Source organism: Pithys albifrons, chromosome 27 (assembly GCF_047495875.1).
Source record: "Pithys albifrons albifrons isolate INPA30051 chromosome 27, PitAlb_v1, whole genome shotgun sequence".
Lineage (NCBI taxonomy): Eukaryota > Metazoa > Chordata > Aves > Passeriformes > Thamnophilidae > Pithys > Pithys albifrons.
The window spans coordinates 1,397,576-1,419,941 of NC_092484.1; the positions used below are offsets into that span (position 1 = coordinate 1,397,576).

General features: G+C 55.0%; 1 protein-coding gene across 2 annotated transcripts; it reads right to left on the bottom strand.

Moving 5' to 3' along the window:
• Positions 1–13,353: 13,353 nt before the first annotated feature.
• FAM174C (family with sequence similarity 174 member C) lies at positions 13,354–22,265 on the bottom strand. 2 transcript variants are annotated; one of them, XM_071578164.1, is made up of 3 exons: positions 21,816–22,265; positions 20,225–20,338; positions 13,354–19,655 (listed from the first exon to the last, which is right to left on the bottom strand). In XM_071578164.1, exons 1-3 carry the CDS (start codon positions 22,080–22,082, stop codon positions 19,560–19,562), a joined length of 477 nt encoding a protein of 158 aa, XP_071434265.1. In that variant the 5' UTR covers positions 22,083–22,265; the 3' UTR covers positions 13,354–19,559. The 2 variants fall into 2 exon arrangements, with proteins under 2 accessions (XP_071434265.1, XP_071434266.1); XM_071578165.1 differs by having other exon boundaries at positions 19,567–19,655; positions 21,811–22,264.
• Positions 22,266–22,366: the final 101 nt, after the last annotated feature.

The window sequence follows — 22,366 nt, forward strand, 5'->3', positions numbered from 1 at the left end:
CCAAGGTGCCCATTAAGTCCATTGGGAGGAGCAGCTCCAGCACATCCCGCTGCCTGTCCTTCTGCTCAGCATCCAAATATCCCTGTAAATCCATCTCCATCTGATGTGCTCTTTGGAGTTCGTCCGTGCTAAAAGGGAGGGAGAGGCCCAGAGTAAAACACCTCCAGTGCTGCACAGAGAGGTGGGATATAAATAAAATATGGATCCTTCTCATTATTTATTTAGCAAATCTATTTGGAAAAAACTCCACGGGCTGTGGGGCTCTGCATCCCTCCCCCCACTCCAAAGGAAAACAAATAAAAGCCGAATTATTTTGGAATAATGCCGGCAGACTGTCCTCCCGTGCAGAAACTCCATCAAGGTTATCCATCTCCTCATCCTGCTCCCATCAGGATCCGTCTCCATCAAGCCCCCGACAGCCAATCTCCCTCCTGTCAGCGGACGCTGCCATAAACCCGGACACTTGTCTGTCAACTTTATTTGTTTCCATTTCTCCAGCCAAGCTGCTAAAAAGCCTTTCCAGGCTCTCTGGGAGGCCCAGCCGTGATCCCTCCTGGCACGGGGACAGCAGTGGGAGCCCCGGGGGCAGCTCTGAGGGCACCTGCAGTGAGTCAAAATCTGGATCTGTCACCAACCACAGCAATTCCATCAATGTTTTGTGAATGGAGGGATGGGAATGATCCAAAGGAGCTGTCGGTGGCTGGAGAAGAACTCAGACATGAGTTGGGGTGTCAGGTCCCCCCCAGTGGGCACTCACTGGCTGGCAATTCCCAGTGCAGCCCAGCTCAACCCAGTTCATCCCAGCACATCCCAGCTTGGCCCAGTGCATCTCAATTCAGCCCAGTACATTCCAGCTCAGCCCAGTGCAACCCAGTGCATTCCAGCTCAACCCACTGCATCCCAGCTTAGCTCGGTTCAGCACCACCAGAACTGCAGGGAATTACAGATGGAATTCCCTGGGAAATGGGGAGATCCACTGGGATCAGGCAGGATCAGCTCCACACCCACTCTGGTGCATTCCCTCCCTCCCAGGATCAGTCCTGACACATCCCTGCCTGGGGGGAGCCCAGCCCCACTTTGAATGGAATGACTTCTCCTTCACCAGTCCTGGTAACGGGAAGGAAAATCTTTTCCAGGGTTTTTCTGGCATCTCCACCAGTTCTGGGTTGTTTTTCTTACCACAAAAAAACAACTATTTGCCTTAATTACTGCAAATCCTGCAATTTCCAGCCCCCAGCTCCATGCAGGGGGCGAGGCTGGATGCAGGGAGGGATAATTCACACCCGCCTTCCTTGACGTTAATTGGATTGGCCGGGAAATTATGGAAAACATTTGCTACTGACAGGAAAAAAACCTTCCCACTAAAAAGGTGAGGAGTTGCATGGAAAGGGCTGGGAAGCACCATTGCAGAGCAGAGTCAGGCTGCTGGGAATGGAGCTGCAACAGGATAAAAAGGGGCCCAGGGAGATCCCTTGGAGCTTCCCAAACTGGAATAGACACATGCAGGATCTGTGTGAGGGGGGAACCTGGCTCTGGCAGTGGGATCCAGATGCACAGTGTGGTGGCAACAGAGTGGTGCTGATGATCCAGCTGTGGGATTCTTGGCAGAGAGCTGGCACGGCATCTTGGAGCATCCATGGGCACCAATTCCATCCACAGGAACCAACTCCCATCTATTGGCACCGATCCCTATCCATGGGCACCAATCCCATCCACGGGCACTATCCCTATCAATGGACACCAACCCCATTTATGGGCACCAACCCCATCCATGGGCACTGATCCCTACCCATGGGCACCAATTCCATCCACAGGCACTGACTCCCCCAAAGGCCAGCAAGGGGCCCATCCCTCAGGGTCCCCAGGCCCATGGGGCTGGGTGTGCAGCACTGGGGACATCCATCAGCATGGCCGTATTGTGGCACAGCTCCAGCTCTTGGCTTTGCCCACCGGGAGAGGCCTCTGGAGCCCCCCCAGGTTCCCTGAGCCACGGGATGCAAAACTGCAAACCCCCACAATTACACCCCAAATGTTGCTGCACCCAGAACTCCTGTGTGGTCCCCCCGGGACCCTGGGCATTGACTCCACTCCAGCGGGATGAGGGGAGAGCCCCAAACCGCGGCTCAGGGTGGGAACCCGGCACACGGTAACGCCCAAACCCCTCCCGCAGCCGCCCCGCACGGACACGCTTTGCCCGGGGCAGCTCACACCCTCCCCCAGCAGCACCGGGCATGTTCGGCTGCCTCATCCGATGCTCGTTAAAACACCCAGCCCCAAAATTCAGCTGCGGATAAACCCTTCCCACGCTGGAGTCGTGCTGGCACGGGCGGGCGCGAGTCTCCTTGCCTCGGGGGCATTTGGTGGCCGCTGTCCCTCGGCCATCGGGGCCGGTGGCACCGGAAAACCCGCTCGCAGCAGCGCCCTTAAAGCAATTTCCAAACATTAATTAACCTACAGCCCCTACGCGAAACGGGGCGGGAATGGTTCAGGATGGCACCTGGATGGATACTAAGGCAGCCCACACCTGGAAAAACCAGCCGGGAACACCCCAAGGGCCAAACCCCTGCCAAAATCGTGCGGTTTCGCCCCAAAGCTGAGGCGGCGGCGGCGCGCAGCGGCAGCACCGCATTGCTTAGGCAATACCCCCCTCTAGTGCCGGTGCCCCTCGCGGCCCCCCGGGGCTGTCACCGTGGGGTCGGGTCGCCGCTAACACGGGTTCCCACAGCCCCGGCCCCTGCTTTGATCGGGGGAACTGATCGCCAGTGAAAACATGCAAAGACCCCACCAGACCCCACCAGATCCCAGCTCCACAGCGCCCATAAACTCACAGTCCCCAGCCCCATAACCCCCCAGCCCTGTAGCCCCCCTGTCTCGCAGCTCTCAGGCCCCCCAGTCCTGCGGCCCCCCGCCCCAACCCTGCATCCCCCAGTCCCACAGCCGTTTGGGGAAAAGCAGCAGCAGCTCAGCCAAATCGCCGGGGGTTTTTTTGGGGGGGGCATCTGCAGCCCTTCACCCCTTTGGGTAGCAGGTGACCCCCAATCCCTGCACGGGCCTTTCCCAGAATTTCACTAACGGCGTTACAGGGACGTGGCGCGGTGCCATGGCCACCCTGTCCCTCTCCCACGGCCACCGTGTCCCTCTCCCACGGCCACCGACCCTGCACCCCGGCCCGAAGCCCCCGGCCCCGTGGCCCCCGCTGCCATCCGGCGGCGCTCCGGGAGCTTTTGAATATGGAAAGCGCAGGGGAAAAGCGTTTTCTGTTCGGCCAAAACCCACCCAAGTGGAATGGGGAGGGGCGGGGGAGGGAGGGCAGCCCGAGGCGTTAATCCACTTTGAATTGCAGCCGCTCCAGCCCGCGCTCCGGGTTGACAGCTTGACAGAGACGGATTGGCAGCTCCCGAGGTGAGACATCCCGGCCGAGCCACGGAGCCGCAGGAAAACCCGACTTGGAGGGGGCAAGTTCCACCATGTGGTTTTCCAAGAGAAAAAAAAAAAGAGAAGGGGAAAGAATTAAATAAATAAAGGTGAGAGGGGAGGGAGAGCAGGGAGCTGGACTGGGCCTTTGCCGGGCAATGAGTCCCCGGAGCCCCCCTGTCACGGGAACTCTCTGAGTGCTTCCCAAAGCACTCCCAAACCTGCCCCTGAAGTCTGCAACGTTGACAGAATCCCCCTGGGACCACCACAGCATCGTCTCTGGGCTCCCATCCAGGGGCTGAAGGGTCGCCCAGCTCCGACAGAACTTGGGGCAGGGTATTCCCACTGGGACCCCGAGGAGCCGCTGGAATACAGATCAGTAAGAAACTGGGGTGAAGGGGAACAGGCGCTGCAAAACGATGCTCCTGGGACTGCACACCCGTTTGGGTGGGTGACGGGCGACCACAGCCACAGGCAGGGTGTTAAATCCCTTCGTTTAGCAGAAAAAAAAGTCATTTTCCAGGCAGGAAAGAGCCGGGAAGGCGAGACTGGCTTTGCCTCCCAGGGCCGCTGCCTGTCAGCAGCCGGGAATCACTGAACTACGACGGATGTCTCGGAGGGATGATAGGGCAGCGACCCTCATATTTTCTGCAGCGAGCGCTCCTGTAAGCTCCCTTTGTGCTGGAATGATGGGAATTCATTACAGACCACCCCCCGCCGCGCGCTGGCTCCCGGGGGAGGGATCCGCCGGCTCTCTCCAAGGCTAAATGGGATTAGGTTATCTCCCGGCACAGATATCCAGACAAGAGCACACCAGGAATCGGGAATCATCCTGCAGCATCCAATCCGGGACTCACCGCAGTGTTCCAGCACATCCAGCCCAGCACCAGTGGGTCTCACTGGAGGTTCCTGGTGCACCCACTTTGGCACCGGTGGGACTCACCAGAGGGTTCTGCCTCATCCAGACACGATGGCACCTGTAGAGGCACCACTACCAGTCCCTCCAGTCTAGGATCCACTGAGGATGTGCTCCCAAATGGACACGGAGGAGAGATTTACTGCTGATGCTGGTCTTGGAGATGTTTGGTGGCACTGTGCGTTTTGGGGAAGAAGTCACCCCATTGTTTGGGCATCACCAAAGGACCCTCACCTCATGACCATCCCCTCAGCAAAGCAGGCTCTGCCCACCGCTGTTCCACTCAGATTTGGTGCCAGCAGCCCCAATGCCATGCTCAGTTCCAGATCATGGCACAGGGAAGGCGTGAGGTCTGGGCTGAGCTTCACCTGGGAAGAAATGGAGGCAGCTGAATGGAGCATTGGCTGCTCCACTCTGGAGGCATCACTACTCCCAAAGACCACCATGACTTCCTGAAAACCACCACAACCTCACAAAGCCAAACACAACCTCCATAACCTCCCCAAAATGACCACAACCTCCCAAAGACCACCCCGACATCCCAAAGACCACCACAACCTCCTGGCAACACCACCACAGACCACATCTGTGCAGATCACCAGCACAGCCCTGCAGAGCCCAGCTGGGCCCCCCAAACTCTCCCAGTCCCCCCCTCAGCACAAGCACCAGCTGTGGGGTCGGTGTGAGCACGGCTGCTCTTGCTCCATTCCCTTTCCCCACGGCTGCTGGATTCCCTCACTCATGTCAAACAAACCCAGAGAAAAACATGTTTGACTGCATCAAAGTTCAAACCTCCACCTGGCCACGTCCCCGAGCAGGGACCCTTTAATGCTGAGAAGATGTAAACTCCCCCAGGTCTTCATTATGTCTTACAGGCCCGATATTATATCAGATTATGGAATCATTAAACAAAAAATTGTACTCGGTGCTGTCCAGAGGGGCCTCCAGTTACCTTGTCTAAATATAACAGCATCATTTTTAACTGAGGAGCTGGTACAGTCCCTCGGGCCTTCATTATATTTCATGGGTCTGGGATGGAATATCATCTCACTCATCGGAGAACTCATCCCACACTTGTGCCAAGGCCAAGGCCGGTGGCACCAGACCCTCCTCTCCATGGGGCTTTGCCCTGGGCTGGCCAGAGAACAGGCACTAAGAGGAGCCGGGTGAGGAGGAGCGGGATGAGACGATGGGATGGAACAAAGGACAGAGAGGAGGAGATGAAGGGAGAACAGCAGCAGGGAGGGGGATCAGAGCCAGGTAGTGCCCAATTATTTTAATTGCGTGTAGGTGCCCTTTCCGCTCGCTGGTGCGACAACATCAGTGTTTACTGCGCCGAGCAGAACCAATTATGTTTGAACATCGAGGGGCTGAGAGACAGCAAATAAACACGGCGGCGTGCGGGGGGCTCCGTTTGCATCCGTCTGTCAGTGCCCAGCCAGGCATGGACCGGGAAAGGGGGGCTCCCGGGAAGGGGGACTCCCAGGAAGGGGTCTGGGCAGGGAGCCCCACGGCAGAGCAGAGCTGCCGGCAGGACTGTGGCACCTGGAGGGGAGAGGGAATAGATCTGTTTGGGAAAAAAGGGGTAGTAAATAAAGCTGTAAGGCGATAATTTCTGGCGGGGCTTTGACATGGGTTGTCAGAGCCAGCGGCGCGTGTGCTCCTGCCTTTAGAGTAAATAACTGTCAGCAATTAGGGAGTGGAGGTGGTTTGGGGGGGTCAGGCAGCTCTGCACATCAGTCACAGGGCTGTGGGGAATGGTGGCCACCAGCAGAGGCCCCGGGGCTCTGTCCCCTCAGGGCAGAGCTGCCTTTGCCCCAAGCTCACCTACAGCTGAGGTTCAAACCCCCCAGGGCTGCTCGAATCCCCAAACATCAGGATAGCAGCTGCACAGTCAGGGATACAGATCTTAAAAGTCTTTTCCAGCCTAAATGATTCTATGATTCACAGAATCCCCGGATGCTCGAGGCTGGAAGGGACCGCAAAGCCCATCTCATTCCAACTCCCTGCCATGGGCAGGGACATCTTCCACTAGTCCAGGTTGCTCCAAGCCCTGTCCAACCTGGCCTTGGACACTTCCAGGGATGGGGCAGCCACAGCTTCTCTGCCCAACCTGATTCAGGGCCTCACCACTCTCACAGGAGTATTTCTTCCTTATAACCAGGCTAAATTCACTGTTTTGGTTTAAAACCATCATCCTTGTCCTGTTGCAACAGGTCCTACAACACATCCCCAGGGGGTCCATGATCCTTGTGGATCCCTTCCCACCCAGGATATTCAATGATTCTGTGATCAGTGATGAATCTCACTCTGAGTCTCAACCCCTCTGTGCTCCCTCGCCCTCCCCATCGCTGACACCTCCATCACCTTCCTCCTCTTTCTCCCACCCTGCCCAGCAATAATTGGCTCCAGCTCCCAGCTCTCCCCTTTCCTCCTCCCGGTTTTCACTCCCCTCTGCCAAGGGAAGATGTAGCCGCCCTTCAGCCTCTGGAGCTGCGAGTTCTTTGACACCAATAACCTCTGTCTTTGTGCTCCCAGCTCCGGCTGCTCCCGCTCCCTCCCAGGCTGGCACAGCCCGTGCTCCCCCCGCAGCTTGGGGGGGCTGTGTGGCCCGGCCTTGAGCAGCCCAACTTCAGAGGCTGGTTGGAGCTCAGCCCCCGGAGCTGGGCCCGGAGGAGCAGGCGCGGGGGACCCCCAGCTCCCGTTCCTATGGCGACCGAGAATGCCGATGTCGCAGCCCGAGGCGGTACCTTTGGTACTTACAGATCAAACGGGCAGGGCAAGCGGTGCCGGGGAGGGGACATGGAGTGCAGGGAATTTAATGACTTGAATTAAAACAGGAGAGCCGGCGGCTCCCTCAATGTGGGGCAGGAGGAAGCCGAACTTCCCCTGGATGGGTTAAAACTCTATTAAATCTCTCTTTCCCCCCCACCCCTGTGCTTGGCTGCTCCCAAGTTTTGGGAAGAACACACCCAGTGAGGACCAAGCCAGGACTTCGGACTTGGGCTGCAGGGCACCAGTCCAATGGATGTTGGCTCCATCATGCTCACCAGGGAATTAGACAGAGGTCAGGAGAAACCTACCAAATCTCAAATATCCCACCCCCACGGTCCTTTCCAGGGTCCGTGCCCTGCTCCAGTGACCCAGGGACCACCTTCCCATCCTGCCCCTGTGGGACAGAGCCCAGGAAGGGCTGGGAGAGGGTGAGGGAAGCCCAGCTCTTTGCTGGAGGGGCAGCAGAAACCAGGGGGACCCTCAGCATCCAGTGCCTCTACACCAGCAAGAATTGGGAATGTGAAAGGGAAAAGGTGACTTTTCCCTGGTTTTGTCTCTCCTTGCAGCCTCTTCTCTTTTCCATCACCCTCTTTCCTCGCTGCTCTTTCCGCTCTGGAGCGTTCTGTGCTTTGTTGGGGCATTAAGAGGCGGCTGCTCAAACTGTTTAGTGAAGCATTAAAGGGGCAGGAAAACACATCACGGGAGCTGAGAGCCCTGGAGCATCCTCGGGAAAAAAGTACCTCCCAATTCTGGGAAATAAGACATATTTCTGTGCTCACAGTGCCAGGCAAAACCCATCTCCCAGCTCCATTTCCAGCCCAGCCATCCAACATTCCACAGCTCCTGAAGTCAATCCCTTCCCATTCCTGGCTGGGTCACTCAGGAGCGTTTGGGCCACCAGTCCAGCTGCCACCATCTGCCACCATCCAGCCCCTCACCAGCCCCCCAGGACACGTCTGCCTCAGTCATGGCCAAACCCCAAGATCCACATAATTTATACATGTTAAAATCATTACAGCTTGAGCTTACAAAAAGGGACATCAATTCCTCACTCCTTCCTTCCTAAATCCAGCAGAAACACACAAACACTCCAGGGCTAAAAAGAGTTTTTACCCCTTATAGGAAGTTCAAACTCCACAGGTGCAGATAGAGCTCAGGTGTCCCCTGTGTACCATCCCAGGCTCCAAATGCAGTTCCAAACCTGGGAAAAACCGGGAAAAATCTGGAAATCAGCCTCACTGCTCCTTGGCCAGGAGGGCTGCTCCACACAAGCCCCTCAGCAACCATCTCAGAGTTTTCCCTGCCTCCTTTAACCTTCCAGCTTCGAGGAAACCAGACTCTTGTGGGTGGGCTGTTCTCCTCTTTGTCCCAACACCTGGAGGTGGGAGTGACACCTGTGCCCCACCACCCAGCCCTGCTCCCAGTGGGAAGGGTGTTGGCTTCACATGGTGAAATGGCAGAGCAGAAACAAGAGGATTTGGGGCTTCATCCAAGACCCCCATCCCTTTCCAAGTTCAGGAATCAGTCCAGGAGTCCCCAGTCCCACCATGGAGCACATACAGGAACATGGTCTTGTGTCCTGGCCAAGGTGCACGCTCTGGGTGTGCTGGTTGGTGCTGCCATCTCAGAGAGGTTTGGGCACAGGGTCTGCTCCAGCCATGGCTCTGGGAAAGCTGGACCAGCTCTCCCATTTCAGTGGAACAAGGAAGGACTGGTGTCGCTCCCAGATCCATCTCCCCCTTCCCTTCTCATCGTGGATTTGCATCTCTCCGTTGGGCAGCCTGTTTCTGGCACAGAAAGGGCTCTGTTGTGGTCTCCTCCCTCCAAGGGTTCTGTTTGGGTCCCCCCTCCTCCTTCCCCAGCAATTGTTATGTTAAAATCCCCAGGACATGTTTCTGCAAAGAATTAAAGGAGGGTGAGAGGGGATTGTTTTCGTCAGTGTCTCACCGAGTCTCTGACCTTGAGCGTGAATAAAAACAAGAAAAAAGGAACTTTATGCAAATCTCCAGCACTCAGCACAAGGGGGAAAATAATAACTGCAAATGGAGATTAGGAATGCAAATCGACTTAATGAAGAGGCAGGGGCTGGGCAGGAGCTTGTTTTGCTCTTGTACAGATGACTCACCCCGTCTGGTTGTGTTGCACCCCAGGTCTGATCGTTACAAATTGTATCAGGTTAGGGAAAGAGAAGCACAGGAAAGGTTTAATTCCCTAATTATGGTATTGTTCATCTCCCCTGCTCACAGCTGCTCCTTCCAAGAGGCCTCTCATGCCATAGCTCAGAACTCACCTTCCTCAAGCCAACTCCCAGCCATTCACTGCCCAAAACTGACCCATCCTCATGCAGATCCTGCCGTGCCAGAGCCAGATCCAGGGCTCAGGAATGTTATGGGGGTACAGCTGCTCCCGTGGGTCCAAGGGGACATTGTGTCTGTGCTGCTGGAGCCACATGGAGTGTAATTGCCTCTTCCCACTCAAAATGCACCTTAGAATTGCAGAATCATGGAATAACCTTAGTGGAAAGGGATCCACAAGGATCATCGTGTCCAGCTCCAGGCCCTACTCAGGACAGCCCCAAAATTCCACCTTTGCTGGGTTATGACACTCCTGGGCCAAGCTCTGCTTTATAAAACCTGAGCTCAGAGCCACAACCACCATGAACAGTCACTGCTGTGCTGGAAGGTGCTGAACACCCAGATCCACGTGGGAAGGTGATCCCAAAGCTGCTACTGGGTCTTGGCACTGCTCCATCACACCCTCCTGGCTGATGCTTCCAGTGCTGCCTCACTGGAAGGTTGGAATGGTTTTCCTTTTTTCCACTAGAGAAAAATCAAGGTCAGTTCTATTTAAATGAGACTTGCACTGGCCTGGAGATGAAACCAGGACCCAATTCTGTTCTAATAGATGCTGGGCTAACCAGGAACCTCATGGGCTGGCTGAAACCTGGGCAGGATTTATTCCTGAGGTGCTAGAGCCCTCAGCACCCCACTCCCACTCCTCCCGGGGACCAGAATGGATCCCACATAGACTCAGGGCTGGGGCTGCCCTCAGGACAGGCTTTAAACTCGGCCTAAACATGCTAAATAATTCCTAGAGTGTTTAAACCTGACCATGGCCCAGGGGCTGTGACCTCACCAAGGCCTGGAAACCTTCCCTGGGCTCCAGGTCGTGATTCTCTGCCAAGGCCAGGGCTGGTGATTCTCCCACCCCACAAACATCCCCCTTCCCTCCCTCCCAAACAACATCCACGGGAGAGTTTGGCTGGGAACGCGGTGCTTTAATCTCCTGGAAGCCTTTGACAACCTGTCTCGTCCTGGCTTTTAGCTGCGTGAGAGCTGCTCGTTAATGGAGCATTAACCTTGGAGAGCTGCTGCAATTACTCCAACACTAATTCTGACAGTTTTTGGTGTATCTGTTTGTTCTTTTGACAGGCAAAAGGAATTTCTTTTTAAAAGCTGTTTGATACATTTGAGACCTTCTGTCCACATTTCTCTTTTTTTTTTTTTCTGCTGGAGATGGGAAGGTGGAGGGAACGTGAGGAGGGGGAGACACTGCCTTCCCACGACACCTCATACAGGCACCAGTCGGGATATTTCCCCCCTCCCAACCCCTTCCCACCCCTGTTTTAAGTCACAGAAGCGTTTGGTCTCTCCTGACCTCATTAGGGTAATTAGGAAACCTTTTGAAGCTGGGAGAATGGCTCCAAGCAGTGGGAAAAGAGGAGAGCAAAGAGGCTCTAAAGGAGCACGAGGATGGAGAAAAGGGGAGAAAAACATCTTCAGTGGTGAGGAGGAGGTGACCTGCGGCTCTGCTCCCATGGAAAGCTCCTTAAATTGCCTCTTTTAAGAGGATGGAAATCCAAGTCCTGGTTATCCCTTAAGACCTGGGCAGCCAGGGAGCAGGGAAGGAAAAAAGTGGTGGGGAAGGCGCAGGCTGAGCTGAGGATTCTGCTTCCATCTCTGATCCACCACTGCTTCCTTGGGTGCCCTTTGGCAAATCAGCTCTTGCTGTGCCTTAATCTTTCCTTCGTTTGAAAAAAAGGTTCCCTACACTTTATTTTCTATGTGGGAAACTCGGGCTTTGGGAGGAAAGGGCTCTCTCCGACTGTGCAGCTCCCAGGAAAACCAGGTTGCTCCTGGGGACTTCCACTCCTGGAAATCACCCACTTTGGAAGTGGTGCCAAAGAACAGCCTGATCTGAAGTCTGATAAAGCCACAGGGACATTCCTGCCCACTTCAGATGGAAGAAAAAGGTGATTTTGATTTGAACTGAGCTGCTCTCCAGACCAGCCTGAGCCACCAGGTAACACCTGCACACGCCCAGGTGTCAGGAATGGGAACCTTCCTGAGGACACTCAGCCTTTCCTTCCTCTAAGAAACGTGGGAAACGTTTTCCCTGCACTCATCTGAGCCAGCCAAGAAGCCCAAATGATGACTGTGGCGAAGCTAAACTTATCACAGGGATAAACCCTCCAGTTCTAAAGGAAAAACACGCTATCGAAAAACGCTTTGGTACCGATCACAAAGGGCACAAACCTGATACCTCTCTGTGTTCTGCAGAAAGAGGAGTTTGATGTGAGAGAAAAGCAGATTAAAATAACACTGGCAAAATAAAAGGATGAGAATATACCAACATATCCTGGTACCAGCGAGTCTGAGGCGCCACATCCCCAGTCCTGCTGTGCCCCCAGCGCCCCACGGTCCTGCCAGGCTGTTTGGAGGGTTCCCATTGTATGATGAGGCTTCCCAGCCATCCCTCCATCCCTCCAGGAGAACATTCCATAGGGAGCTGCTCCCCCAGGATGTCCCTGGCAGACAGTGCCACACCAGCCCGCGCAGGCTGCACTGCCAGTCTGGATTTCAGCAAGATCATGGAATCCTCCAGTGGTTTGGGTTGGAAGGGAACTTAAAGATCATTCAGTTCCACAGGCAGGGACACCTTCAACTATTACAGGTTGCTCCAAGCCCTGTCCAACCTGGCCTTGGACACTTCCAGAGATGGGGCAGCCACAGCTTCTCTGGGCAAGCTGTGCCAGGGCCTGCCCACCCTCACAGGGAAGGATTTCCTCTTTAAACCAAGTCTAAATCCAGCCACTTTTAGTTTAAATCCATCACCCCTTGTCCTATAACAACAGATGCTGCAACATCACCCGGAGTTGGCCTCGATGATCCTCAGGATGTCCCGGGACAAACACCTGTGGGTTTGCAGGTAGAGCAGCACTGTGGCCCCCCAAAAGCCTCAACCCCCCCAGCTGCTGCTCTCGGCATTAAATGCCCATCAGGTTTTCCCTGTCAGGAACAGCCTTTCCTGCAGTTCTGCAGGAGCGGGGGCGGTTGGGCTCAGCTCAGGCTGAACAATGAAATAATTGGGATTATTTTAAGTACATGAGGTTTTATTCTTTAAAAGAAAGAGAGTAATTAACCACCGGAACGTATTAGCAGCACATCGAGGTGGTGGGAATGTTCCGTGGTGGTTCTGGAGCCTCTCCAGGGAAACCTTCTGCCCTCAGCTCACTGGGATCAGGACAAACCTCACGGTGCTCTGAGGGGGCTGAGCACGACCCTGGAATGGGCCCTTCTGGCTGAAAACCTCAACACTCCCATTTCCAGGCTCCCAGTAGCCAGTGGATGGGAGCACCTCAAGGATTCCCAGGCGCTGCCATCAGCAGTTCCCACAGACTCCAGCACGGCAGCATGGAGTCATTCCAGCACTGGGAAATGCTTCCAGCAGGGAAGGGGGTGAGGAGGCGTGAGCTGGGCAGAGTTTGTGTCCACACACCAGTTCAATGTCATTTCAGTTCCATTTGCCAGCACTGGAAGTGACATTACGAACCTCTCCACACTCAGGCACCACAATGGCTGGGAATAGGTGATCAAAGAATCCCAGGATGGTTTGGATTGGGATGGACCTCAGAGATCACCCCGTTCCACCTCCTGGTGATGAGCTCTAACCCACCAGCCCCCCACGTGCCACATCCCAACACTAATTGAAGGGTCTGGTAATTGCCTGCAAACATCCCACCATGGGCAGGGCCTCTCCAAGCGCTGCTGAACCAGGATCTGTTCAGATCCACAGAGATCCCACGGCCCATGGAACTGCTTCCACCAAATCAGACCCAACATCCCTGTTTTCTGGGACTCCACCCTGCAGGTGCATTGAAGTTCCAACCCCCCAACAGGTATCCTTGGACACAGATTTTGGCTGATGACTTTGATCCAGCCCTGAGAAGCAAACACTGGAGTGTAACATCCAAGACATTGTCTCCAATTTAATCTTCAGGCCATTTCCCCCCCCTCACACACAGAGAGCCCCAAATTAGCATGTTCAGGAGCACAGAGCCCCTTTCATGTTTACTCATCCTTAGATTGCAAAAATTGTTGTGTGAATTCCTTCTCCAATTAGCTCTGGTACTCAAAAATAAAATATTGTTCTGTTGCCAACACAGTTCTGATCATTCCTGTCCTTTATACTTTTATTCCCCAGAGTCACTTGAAAAGAGAGCGCTCCTTCCTCCTCCCCTGCAAAGCCCCTTGGAAATTTTTTAAAACAAAAAACAACCAGCAATTCTAAAGGAAAGGCTTTGGTGGCTGAAGTGCCACTTCCATTCACCTTTCCATGATGGAAGGGGAAAAAAATAAAGATCAGAAGGAGGATTTAGACAAAAAGCCAACTAAGTAAAGGTAATTTCTAATACAGGAGAATCTGCTCATTGTGTGGAGGTGCTTTGTTGAGTGGAACAGAACAGACATCAGAGACTCTGTAGCAGATTTTCAAACATTCCCAGCTTCTTTTCCAACATGCACCCAATTCCACACCAACCCAGAGACACATTTTGGAGCACTGATGCCCATGGAATGAAGGTGAAGAAAAACACCTGCCCATCCAATCCTGGTCAGAGAGACACAGGGGTGGAATTCTGAGTGCAGCTGAAGTTCCACTTCCAAGAGCCACCCATGGTCACCCCAAAGTCCCCAGCACCACCCAGGGAGGGTACAAGCAACAAACAGGACACAACTTGGCACATGTTCCCTCAGCCACCCTCATCTTCTCACCCACCATGGGCTTGGCCCCAGGAGAACTCAGAGCCCAACATGTTCACAGTGACAATCCCCAGCCCAGAAAGCTGCCCATGGATGTAATTCTGGAATAGTTTGGGTTGGGAGAACCTTATTGCTCATCCAGTCCCACTGGGTTAGTTCCACTAACCCAGGTTGCTCCAAGCCCCATCCAACCTGGCCTTGGTTAATGCCACCTATTAAAACCAAGGTCTGGTGCTGGAGTAAACCAGGAAACCATGGCAAAAAACTCTGGAATTCATGAATGGATCCTTCACCCATTCTGTTTTTCTGCAGATATTATTCATAAATATTCTCTCTCTCTCTCTTTTCCCTCCTTGGGGGACTGGTGGGACTTGGACCATCTCATCTCCCATACAGTGACCAGAAAAATCACACACAGACTGTTGTCACACACAATAACACTAAAAAAACCAAAACACAACTTGATACATAAACCCTCATTAAAAGCAGGGGACAGGGAGCACGACAAGAGCTCTCTCTCTGTGCCAGCCCTGGTGCCCCCCCAGGCTGTGCCTCTGCGGTGATTTCGCACTCCACGGCAAGAGGAGCCACAGCAGCAAACAGGCTGCTGGAATCAAAAGAGCTCCCCCAGCACTCCACCAGCCCACAGCTCCCATTCCAGAGAAGGAAATTTGCATCCAAAGCATCAACAGCACTTTACCTCGAGTTTAAAATAAATTCAGAGCAGATCCATGCCGCCAGCTTGTGTTTGTGACTGGAATCCCAGCCAGCGCCAGCCGGAGCCTCTTCCCAGAGAGAGTTCGGGGAGAGGGGATGGCAGGGAGCAGGAACAGGGATGGAAAGATGGGAGAGGACAGCACAGCTGCAGCTGGCCCAGCACCACAGGCCACAGTAATTAGTGCTAATTGGGGTATCAGCCCCCTGAGCCTGAAAAGGAAGGAGCACTGTTACAGCTCCCACACAGAGCTGGAAAGAACAGAATCATGGAATTGTTTAGGTTGGAAAAGACCTCCAAGATCATGAAATCCAACCATTCCCCCAGCACTGCCAAGGCCAACACTAAACCATGTCCCTAAGGGCCACATCCACAAGTTTTTTGAACACTTCCAGGGATGGTGACTCCAGCACTGCCCTGGGCAGCCTGTGCCAGTCTGGATCCCTTTCTTTTGGGGAAGAATTTTCCCGTCTAACCTGACAAGGTGATGTTGTCCTGCCCATGTTGCTGCACAGGGAACACTCAAATCATTAGCACTGCAGTTGATTTGGCCCAGCCTTGGTGCCCCGAGGGCAGGGCCGGGTGTTCATGTCTGTGCTGGAGCTGGTGGCACCGCTCCATCAAATCAGGGCACCTCAAAACCTTTTCACTCCCAGAGTCATAAAAACTCCTTCCCAAACAAGTACTGACAGGGTCAGGTGAACCCCAGGGCAAGAGCCTCACATGCCACTGGGAGAGACCCTCCCCAGGCCCACAGATCTCCAGGAGTCACCCCAAAACCTGCTGCTTCCCCACCCCGAGGTCCCAAAGGGCACTTCCAGCTCATCCAAGGCAGCTGCTCGGTGGAAGATTTGCCTTTCAAGGCGCCAGGATTTATTTTCAGCTTCCCCAGGTGCTGGCAGTGCCCTGGCAGCTGCATGTCTGGTCTGTGAGTGCCATCTACAGGGATCCCCTGTGCCCCAGCCCCTCATGCTGCCCCCCCAGAACACCCACCAGCAATGAGAGTAAATCAGGGAGCACATGAAACCCCCTTCCCTCCCTGACTGCTCCAGCACCAGAGCAGGCAGGACAGAGGGACATGGCCTGGGGCAGGGTGGCAGAGGGGGACACAGGGAACATGGATTCTCATTTCTCAGTGTCACTGATCCACAGAACCAGAATGGGGTGGATGAGAAGCAGATGTGAGAGGCAGGGAACGCCCTTGGTTTTGTTCTGGGCCTAATTCCTTGCAGGGAGGAGCCAGGACATTCCCATTTCAGCCTGGAGGAGTCTGAAGGGAGAGTCATGGGGGTCTGCAGATTGAGCAGCTCCAATCTCTGCTCTGGGACCAGGGACAGGATCCGAGGGAAAGGCTGGAGCTGTGCCAGGACAGGGTTAGGTTGGGTTTTAGGAAAAGGCTCTTCCCCCAGATCATGGTCAGGGGCACTGCCCAGGCTCCCCAGTGGGCACAGCCCCAAGGCTGCCAGAGCTCCAGGAGCATTTGGACAATGAGACAGGGACATGGTGGGATTTGAGGGTGTCTGTGCAGGGCCAGGGGTTGAACTTGGTGATCCTTGTGGGTCCCTTCCAGTTCAGGAGATTCCATGATTCCATGATCCAGGGAACCGTCTCTCCTTCCCTGCTCCCAACTAAAAAAACCCTATAACTTTGGTTCTTCTGCTGTGGAGAGGCCACAACAGCCCTGGCAGAGACTGTACTTGGTTTTCTGTACAAGAATCTGAATTAATGCGAGAACAAGGAGCAGGGAAAGGGAGGAGACTCCAGAAAATTGAAACCAACACAGAGATAATCAAAGAATCATGGAATCCCAGAATAGTTTGGCTTGGAAGGGACCTTAAAGCTCATCCAGTCCCACTCCCTGCCACAAACAGGAACTTCTTCCACTAGACCAGGCTGCTCTGAGCCTTTTCCAGCCTGACCTTGGACTCTTCCAGAGCAGGAGTGGGGACAGTCACTGCCCTGTGAGAGGGAGCAGGGCAGGGAGAAAACTCCCTAAATCCATGAAGCCACCACAGCAGCCCCGACCCACAGGCTGGGCCAGGCACGTGCCACGGAGGGAGAGGTGGGCTGGAATGCTTTATTCCATGTGTTCCAGATGCAAGGGAGGGGATGCTGCAGGAACAGAAAAACCATCAATGGATACAGGGCTGGTGGCTGCTTAAAGATAAATCAGTGATTCCACAGGAGGATGAAACAGGAGCTGCTCCCTGTGGAGCTCAAACAACATTCTCAAGGGCTGTTTATTGACTTCATGGCACCCACTCCCACCATGGGCCCCTCTCTCAGCACCTCCCGGTGCTGCAGATCCCATTCCAGGCGTGGCAACACAACTGGAGCACATGGTGAGATCCCTGTCAATCCCATTAACCCAGGAGGGCCCAGTTGGTTTGGACAGGTCAACACCCACAGCAGAGCATCCTACAAAGCCTCCAAGAGCAGAGAGGGGATTATGTAAACTTAGGAAATTCAGCTTTGGCTTAAACAACAGCGAATGTTTGGAGCCATTTTGGCTCCTTTTGGCCAGGATGGGCAAGAATCCTGCAGACCAACAGGGACATGGAGCCTCCCACCAACACCCTGATTCATTCCACAGTAAGAAAAGTGCAGCATTGTCTGGTGGGGCCTCAGCCTGCCCAGGACCAGGCACAGGGTCCCTCCCAGGTGCTCAGAGCACAGGGGGCTCAGTTCACATCCCTGTGTTTAGTCCAAAAAACTGCTGGAAGATCCAAACTGTGCAAAGAGACCAACAAGGGCATCAAATACACACAAAGGAACCAAAACAGTCACTGAATTAACACCTGAACTGCTCCTTTATGGAAAAATAACATGAGATGTTCAGAACTGCTGTTATTTGCAAGATTCACCCCAAAAACACCTCCCCTAGTCTGGCACTGCCCACAGTGCTCCACAATGAGAGGACAAGTGACAGATCCAGCTGATTCTTCCAAGAGAAATGGGATCATGCTGAGCATTGGATTTGTCCTCCAAGGAGTCTCAGGTCTGTCATCAGCATCTTGGTTTTCTCCTCTAAGAAAACACCTCCAACAACTCAGAGCAGGGCAAAGGGCAAATCCAGATGCCAAATTCTGCCAAGGGGCAGGAGGAGAATGGGAGCAGCCTCACAGATCACTGATCACAGCTCAAACAGGACCAGAGCAGCAGGGACAGCAATGCTGCAGCCCCACAAGCACCTCTGTGCCCTTCACCCCTCTAAAAGCAGCCAGTGGGACTCTGAAAACATGGATGTGGTACAGAGATTCCAGGCTGGCAACTCCATCTCCTTCCCAGGTGGCACAGCACAGGGACCTTGTTACCTGCCCCACACCATTCCCTGCTCAGAAAAACACGGCCCCTCGCACAGGATCCCACCAAGATCCCACCAGGATCCCACCAGGATCCCAGCACTCCCTCCTCTGCCTTAGGGGATCCCGGAGCAGCTGCCAGACCCCAACACTCCCCTCAGTCCCCTCTTCCAGAGTCAGCTGTTCCCCCTGATTCGCAGGGAATTTGCAAATCAAAGGAAAGGAGCCAAAGACATTCCAAAGACATTCTCAATATTCACCTTAGAGGTGACTCAGGGACCTCCCTGCCCGCAGGGGCTCCAGACAAAGGCACTGCCAGCTTGGGGTGGAAGTGGGATTTAAGGACGCCTTGACACAGTTTCCAAGGAAGGGCCACAGACAGGAGCACTTGGCAAGCAGTTTTCACTGTTTTAGCAGCAGATCCACCCAACAACCTCCTCCTGACACATTCACCTTTGGTCCTACACAATCAAATCCCAAACACCCACACAATGGGTTGCAGGAAAGATCCCAATTGAGTATCAGCAATGGAGTGAGACTCCAGTACCCTTGAAAGGAGATAACTCACAGTCAGCATTATCCTGACCCACAGCCAGAAGGGTTTGGGGTCCCCCTTTTCCAGTCATCAGCTGCTCTGGAACGTTCCTCATTCCTGCAGTTCAGGTGGTCCCCCTCACACCTGGCTCTTCCTCAGGTGTCTCAAAACACAGACCTTGGCAGATGTCACACGTGTCCCTGGTGTCACACACGTGTCCCTGGGGAGCACAAGACTTGGGCTGGGCAGAACAGTCCAGGCACTCCCAGCCCCACAGACCCCACAGCTGTGGCTCTTCTGGAGAAATATTCCTTTGGTTAATGGCCCCTTTCATTTGTAAACACGTCTGTAAACCCACAAATGACCCGGATTATCTGTGTAACTCCTAATCCTGCACAGTTGAACTCATTTAACTCATTCCTAAAGGTGTTTTGCCTGGACTATCACACTCCCACCCCGTTTGTGTAACAGACACCGAGAGCTCTCCCAGCTCCTCCAGGCTGGAGCTCAATACAGAGACACTTCCCAAAGAAGTAACCTGATATTGCATGAAGGAAAAAGGATCAGTCTGGAAAAGGAATCCGCTCATCTGATGCTTCCAGGTGATCCCCAGGTCTGGGAGAGAGGGATATGAGCACCCTGAAAACCCAACACCGTCGGCATGGACCAGAGCTCCAGTTTTACATGCTGAGCATCTTCCCAGGATCATCATCTCAGCACTTCCCCGTGCTGTGAACAGCTCCCAAAGCACCTCAGTTCCGTCTCTCCCCAGAAATATCACCAAAAATGCATGAGAAGAAAACAGATTTGGTCCCCTTTCCCCTGCCCCAGCTATGGAAGGGTTTGAATTGTTAATTAATAGTCACTGTAAGCAGATATAAAACTTGAGCACTGGAGATGCCACTGGGCTTGGACCCTCCATCAGTCCAGGCAGTTGGTGCCTCTGGTCCTGAGTCATCTGGAAAAAAGGAGACAGCCAAAAATCAGAGGGAGCATGGACAGTGTGACAGGGGGAGCTGAGGGACTGGGCAGCTGCCGAGGTGACATTCCTTGAGCTGACATCCCTCCTCAGCTTACAAGACCCTTCCCAGAAACTGAACTTGTGAGATGTAAGCACATTGCTGGGAAAGCAGGAATGGATTACCCGATGGGAGTTTGAACTGTGATATGACTTGGAAGCAGCTCCTAAACTGAAAAATACAGGAATTTTTGTTTTCCTCTCTAACACAGGGAAGCTCAGACTGGGCACAAAGGCTGCCTCTCCCTCCAACAGCCCCGTGACCCCGCAGCAGTGTCTAAATTACCCAGGGACATCCCTGTCAGTGAGACCTTTCTGGGTGAGAAAACGAGGGAGAGTGAGTTAAATCCATGTGCCAACAGAGAGACCACACACGGGCGTTTAATTTATGCAGATCTGTTTGTAGGAGCCGTGCCAAAGCTCCCACGGCTTTAGGAAAGGAGCCTCAGCCCCTTGTGAGGAAAAGAGAAACACACAAAGCACACAAACCACACCAAACCCTCCCTTACCGCCTGAGGTTGCGCGTCTCGAACACGGTGTCCTCGTCGCTGTCCAGGGAGCCCAGCTCGATGTTCTCGTCGTGGCTGGAGAGCAGCCCGTACTTCTTCTGGGGCTTCTTCAACCTGCAATGGGTCCAGGGCTCGTTTCTAGGGCCCTCAGGCCTGGGGCTGGGGGACAGGGAGGGGACAGGGAGCTGCTGTCCCACTGCAGGGACACGGGGTGGATCCGAGCCAAAGGGCAGAACCAATGGGATGAACAGGAGATGGTTTATTGTCACTAATTACCCCCAGGTAATTAACAGCAGTGTGGACTTACAGCAGCGTTCTGGATGCCAAAGGGATGCACCAGGAGCAGAGCACCAGACGGTAGAGGGAGGGAGGGAAGGGGGATCCAGGGAAAATGGGATCAAGCTCTGGGATTAGGAGGGGTCTGAGGCAGGGAAGGGCACAGCTCCGGGACAAGGGACAGGGGACACTGTGATAAGGGACAGAAGGGACAGGGGACACTGTGACAGGGTCCAGAAGGGACAGGGGACACTGTGACAGGGTCCAGGGGAACCCAGATAAGGACTGGGGCTGGCAGGGACACAGCCACGAGGACAGGGACTGGGATAATTGGGACCAGGACAAGCAGGGACACATTCCAGATGGGGGGAATCAGGACTGGGGCAAACAGGGCAGAACCCCAGGCCAGGGACACTGGGATTGGGGCAAGCAGGAGCACAGGAGAACTGGGAGACCAAGTCTGGGATTGGGGCAGTGACACCAGCACCAGGATAAGCACAGACACAGCCCCAGGACATGGAGAACAGTAACCAGGAATGGCAGGGACACAGACCTGGCCAAGGGGAACCAGGAATCAGGACAAGCAGGGACACAGCCCTTGGACTGGGAACACCAGGACCAACAGGGACAAAGACACAGCCCCGGGACAGGGAACATCAAACACCAGGACCAACAGAGACACAGACACAGCCTCGGGATGGGAACACCATGACTGGGACAGGGAATAGCAGGACCCGGAGCAGCAGGGACAGGGACACAGACCCGGGACGGAATAGCAGGACTGGGACCAGCAGAACTGGGACCAGAAGGGACAGAGACACAACCCGGGGACAGTGAACACCAAAAACCGGGACCATCAGGGAGAGGGAACACCGGGACAGGGAACACCAGGACTGGGACCAGCAGGGACACGGACACAGCCCCGGGACAGGGAACATCAAACACCAGGACCAACAGAGACACAGATACAGCCCCGGGATGGGACAAGCAAGGACAGGGACACAACCCCGGGACAAGGAACACCAAAAACCAGGACCAGCAGGGACAGGGACACAGACACAGCCTCGGGACAGGGAACAGCAGGACCACGATGGGAACACCATGACGGGGACAGGGAACAGCAGGACCGGGGCCAGCAGGGACAGAGACACAACCCCGGGACAGGAAACACCAGAAACCGGGACCAGCAGGGACAGGGACCCAGCTTTGGGACAGGGAAGAGCAGGACCAGGACCAGCAGGGACAGGGACAGGGACCCAGACTCAGCTCAGCCCCAGCCCCGCTGGCGGTGCCGCCCCCGCCGCACTCACCGCACCGCCCGCAGCACGAAGTAGAGCGCGGCCAGCGCCGACAGCGCGCTCAGCACATACACCGCCCGCCGCAGCACCGGCAGCCCCGGCCCCGACAGCAGCCCCGGCCCCGGCGGCCGCCGCGTCTCCGGCGATGGCGACGGCCGCGTCCCGTTCCCCGCGGTGGCCCGCGGCGCCTCCGTGCTGTTCCCCGGGCCGGGGGCGGCGGGAGCGGCGCCTCGGCCGAGGTGCAGGAGGAGGATGAAGAGAAGGATGAGGAGCAGCCGTGGCATGGCCGGGCCGGGAGCGGAGCGGGAGCGACGGAAGGCGCCGGGACGGTGCGCTCGGCGTAGGCACCGCCCGGGCCCCGCGGAGCCGCTCGCGGGTTCCGGGGCTGCGGCGTTCCGGGCCGGCCATGACGCCCTCAGAGAGACCGGCAGGGCCGGTATTTTGCCCTTAGGATCGTTTGTCCCCTCACGGCCGCCGCCATTTCTCCCTCACGGCGAGGCCCCGTCCCTCAGAGCCGCCATTTTCCCCTCAGGGTCGCCCTTCCCCGCTCAGGGCCCTCACAGCTCCC